General features: G+C 47.6%; 1 protein-coding gene across 1 annotated transcript in view; it reads left to right on the top strand.

Moving 5' to 3' along the window:
* The window catches only part of pjvk (pejvakin), a 5,118-nt gene extending 1,339 nt beyond the window's left edge, over window positions 1-3,779 (top strand). Inside the window, exons 3-6 of the mRNA XM_056588516.1 lie at window positions 937-1,078; window positions 1,433-1,550; window positions 2,138-2,281; window positions 2,654-3,779. Of these exons, the coding sequence (XP_056444491.1) occupies window positions 937-1,078; window positions 1,433-1,550; window positions 2,138-2,281; window positions 2,654-2,955 (706 nt within the window). The 3' untranslated portion in view covers window positions 2,956-3,779. The remainder of the gene's footprint in view (window positions 1-936; window positions 1,079-1,432; window positions 1,551-2,137; window positions 2,282-2,653) is intronic.
* The last annotated feature ends 1,125 nt before the right edge of the window (window positions 3,780-4,904 follow it).

Raw genomic sequence — 4,904 nt, 5'->3', positions numbered from 1 at the left:
TATCTTATTTGACTAGTTAAGTTCCGTCTTTGATGGTGCTTACACATCATGTTAAATGCTGTACTTTTAATTTTTTTACCTTAGTAATTAATTTGAATGGGGTTTTGATTCCGGATTGGTCCAAATCCAACTTGATTTAGCCCTAAATAGGGCCGTTTTTTGACCAGACCGTAATTTGGACATTGATTGTGCTGACACACTAAAACATGGGATTTGCGATGGGATCACAAACACAAGGATTGTGTTGGTGTTTTCTATGGTCATTTGTGAACCGTAACGCTCAACAATTTTCCAGCATAAGAGAGCACTGCTTTGTACCTCTCTTTCCAGGAAAAATCCAGAAAACATTTGTAATAGTTGAACTGCTGAGTGCATTGGTCCAACCTTTTTCATGAAAATGTAGTGGCCAATTGGGATAGGAATATACAAAAATGTATTGGACATTGTAAAACTAAAACTTCTGGTGAATTTCCATTATTGTTATTGTCATGAATCGAGATAATCGTGAATATCTTCACATGGTGGACGACTTTTAACAGCTGCTCGTTATCTTACAGCCTTCTGAGGCACTGATTGACTCAGTAAAGGATTTTTCGTAAAAAAATTCAAGGCTCATTGATTTTACAATATGTCAAGTGCCCTTTTAATAGTTTTAACCAAATGTTGATGATTTCATGATTTCTGGGAATCCCAGTTGGACAGTATAAAAGTCACCTGAAATGTTTTCATCATGCCATGATACATATAGGGCATTTAGCAGATGCTTTTAGCCAAAGCAACTTACAATGAGTACATTTGTCAGAAGAAGATGAAACAGCAATTCGTCAGTTCAGGACGTACACCATAAGTAGAGGGGTGGGGTGGATCCCATGAGTGGTGGCTACGTTGAGTTCCCAAGCAGCCTTAACAGGTGAGCTGACTTGCTGTTGGTTCCAGGAAGGTGGACCTGGACCACTGTCTGGTCCGCCAGTCCAGGGACAGTGGGCGCAGCGTGCTTTGTGTCGTCATGGAGAGCATCCGCACCACGCGCCAGTGCTCCCTGACTGTCCACGCTGGGATGCGAGGGACCACCATGAGGGTACACACACACACACACACACACACACACACACACACACACACACACACACACACACACACACACACACACACACACACACACACGCACACACCCAGGAAGGGACACACACACACACACACACACAGTCATTTATCCATGTCTCTCTCTCTCTCTCCCTCCATGTCTCTGTGTCTCTTTCTCTCTCTCTCTCTCTTCTCTCTCTCTCTTCTCTCTCTCTCTCTCTCTCTCTCTCTCTCTCTCTCTCTCTCTCTCTCTCTCTCTCTCTCTCTCTCTCTCTCTCTCTCTTCCCCCCCCCCCCCTCCCTCCATATTGCCCATGTCTCTTGGCCTGGTCTGCCATTGTTCGGTCCAGTTCCAGATTGACGACGGTCGTAACCCAAAGGGTCGGGACAAGGCCATCGTCATCCCCGCCCACACCACCATCGCCTTCAGCATCTGCGAGCTCTACGTCCGACTGGACGGACGCCTCGGTACGGACCGGAATTACTGATTGAATAATGATGAATAATTCAAAACACTAATATGAATGGACTCTTGCAATCTGAACCCAGAAACAATTGTTCTGCGATGATCCGTCATTACTTCTACCAGAGCGGTGTCAATTTCTGAGCTGGTTTAAAAACAGGCGACCAATAGGAAAGGCCTACAGATCACCAAGTGACCCTGCTGTAGCTGACATAGCTGATGAGATCATTATTTGGCTCTACTATACTTGCTTTGACGTTCTTTCTGATCAGCTGGAAAGTGGGTATAAGCAGGTTGCTTAGGTCTTGTGATTTTGTAAAGCCAGGTATTTATGTCAGTGTTTTGACCGGACACAAATAGCCGGGGACTTTTAACCCTGCGCGTTTGTCCTGTACTGCGTATGAGTCAGATCAGAGGGTATCCGATCCCATTTATCGCTCTGAATAAATCCAATCTGGTGTGCATAGACCTTAACCCTTCACCAACGAGTTCCCTTTTTGACTTTCTACTTCTTTGTTCGGTGGATCAGTGGATCCATCTTCAAAGAACAGGACGCTACACTACGGCCCTTTACATAGTCCAGTGTTTACAGATATCTGCGTGGCGACGGAGTCTCCGGGGGGCTTTGAGCGCGAGCAGATGCGAGAGCAGCTCGGGGGATTCCTGGGTCGCTTCTCCATGGGCCGCCTGCGCCGCTTTCTGTCCGGCATCGTCTACGGAAACCCCTTCAGGGCAGGTGAGCAACCAATAGCAAACGGTGGAGGACCCCTCGAAACCAATCGACTCGCTTAGGATCTATTTTAACACATTTGTTTGCTAACAGTTGCTGTGGAGACGTGCATCTGCCGCCTGACCGTAAGATGTGACTTAAATGCCTTTCTCGGTGGTACAGGCAAAGTTGATGGAGTGTCCTCCCCCCCCCCCCCCCCCACCCCACATTATCAACTCCAGGCAATTATCAGCTCAACTCGTGAACGTTGTACCTCATTAACTTTGTACCTCGTTAACCTTGCACCTTGTTAACTTTGCACCTCGTTCGCCTTGAACCTTGTTAACCCTGCACATCGTTAACCCCCCCTCGTGCCGTCTTTTCGCACGTGTGGGTCAGACGACAGGGCGTTCGAGGGGCTGACATACCCGGAGCCGTACATGGACGACGGGGCGACCGACGACTATGAAAAGGCCGCCAGCATGACGGACCTCTCCTCTGCGTACCTGCGCGAGGGCTCGCACACGCGCATCAACCTCCTCAACCACAACATCGCCAAGGGGCCCTGCTCCCTGTGTGGCATGGGCAGCCAGCGGCGGGAGACGGTGTACGGTTGCCTGGAGTGCTCCTCAGGCGGGCAGAAGTACGTACGGCTCCACGTGGTGCCCTGCTTTGACCTCTGGCACAAGACGCTGCGCTAGCAGGAGGTCAAAGGTCGTGGGTGGGCCGAGCCGGGCGGAGCACCGCCAGGGCCCCGAGGGATCGGGTTCAGGAGCCGCTGGCCGAAGCGAACCACGTCTCCTTTTCTGGGAAGCTACTTTGGAAAGTAGTTTCTCTCTGAAACGGGGGAATATGGCCTATGTGTTCTGCTTAACACAGTGCCTGCATTTTTTAACAGGTTTGAGTCCAAACAGGAAGTGCACCAGGAATTGGGTCACCTGCGCTGTGGGGGCGGTCTCCTTGGTTGCCATGGGAGCCACGGGGGGACATCGCTGCTAATTCAGACCCTGCCACAATGAATGAAATACTTGATATTCACTTGTCTATGATGTTATTGTAATTATCTGTTGCACAGGAAACGGCGCACTACAAAGTTTGTACACTACTATGAGTCTGCATCCATAGGTGTATAGCTATCTCATTGTTTTTAACAGTTTCTCCTTGTTTGGTGTACTTATTGACTTGAGTGGAGTGAGGTGAACTGTGAAGCTTTATGGCATTAAATCAGCCAGGCCGTGAATCATTGTCATATGTCAGTCGAACAACGCTTCTCCACCTATCTATTTCTTTCCTATTCTGTCCTTGTCTTACCAAATCACTGAACCTTGTAACAGAGGATAATGAATCCTTTACCAAAGTAAAAGTATACATTCCTTCCGAGCCCTTTTAGAAAACAGTGCTATGATTTAAGTAGAAAGTAAAAGTGAACTTTGCACTCAAGTGAAGGTGTTCCTTCATAATAAAGGCATCCATCGTTTAATGACCACTAAATACTAATGCTACTAAAGTAAATTAAACAATACGAGTCAACGACCACATCAACATTATATTCTTGATTCAAAAATATTTTAATAAGTAAATAAACACAAAGTGTCTTAAGTATTTTGTGTGTAATCCTTAATTTGGGTCGGTATAGTTGCTCTTTTTGCACATGCTTAGTCTGGCCAACTGCCAAGGGTGCACAAGCATGACCATGGAAGTTCCTGAATAATTTAGCAAGACTATTAAACATGTATAAGAGGTGTCATGTGTTCAGGGCACAGATGAAGACCACTTTGTTCTGGTGCTTTCCAACTGTGTCACAAAATTAAAGGAAAAATGTTTTTGTGCGTGCACGTGATCAAACACGCATTTTATGATTTTATGAAACTATATTAAATTATATAAATCAAATTTCCACACATTTTCATATGACTAACATATAAGTGATGGTAACAACTACTACCATCGTCCACCTTTTTCACAGAAAAGAGAGATTTGATGTCTCCCCAGGACCCAAACTTACAAAAATGTGTCATGAATTGCGATGACATCGACATTTAGCTAAGACGTTATGTTTTTAAACATAATGGCTCCGCCATCGAGACACATACAGGTAACAACACACACGCACGTGCACACACCGCAGCGACACTCGCCCAGGTGACGTTATGTTTTAAACTGTGGCAACCCGGTTCCTATAGGGACTGTTCGTCACAGCAAGTACCACACTGCTGGTTTAAGCCGTAGTTTGCGTTTATTCTGAATAATAGGCAAAAGCACACGGTATATATCACTGGGCTAGGGTCTCCGAGAGCCTCGTAGCCGGGGTCGTGTCGATGGCCTCCTCCTCATAGGTCTGACTGTCTCTGCCCTGGAATGAGTCCTCGGCTCCCCTTTAAGATGTCCGCCCGCTCCTTTCCCTCCTCCTGCCAGGTGTTCCCTATCTGGCTGATGAGGGTGAGGAATGAAGTGCTCTCTGCCTCCGGCTAGTGGATGACGGCGGTACATGCCCACCACTCGCCCCCGGATCCCCCTGGTGGGGAGTGGGTTGTCACACTCCTGCACCGCTTGATGAAGCCTCTGGTCGCCTGGGTTCCAACCCAGGTACGCATCCCGGCGTGACAGGGCATCGGCGTTGGCGTGCTCCTTTCCCGGTCGGTGGTCCACC

Source organism: Gadus chalcogrammus, chromosome 4 (genome assembly GCF_026213295.1).
Source record: "Gadus chalcogrammus isolate NIFS_2021 chromosome 4, NIFS_Gcha_1.0, whole genome shotgun sequence".
Taxonomy (NCBI): domain Eukaryota; kingdom Metazoa; phylum Chordata; class Actinopteri; order Gadiformes; family Gadidae; genus Gadus; species Gadus chalcogrammus.
This window is presented reverse-complemented; position numbering and strand designations above follow the sequence as displayed.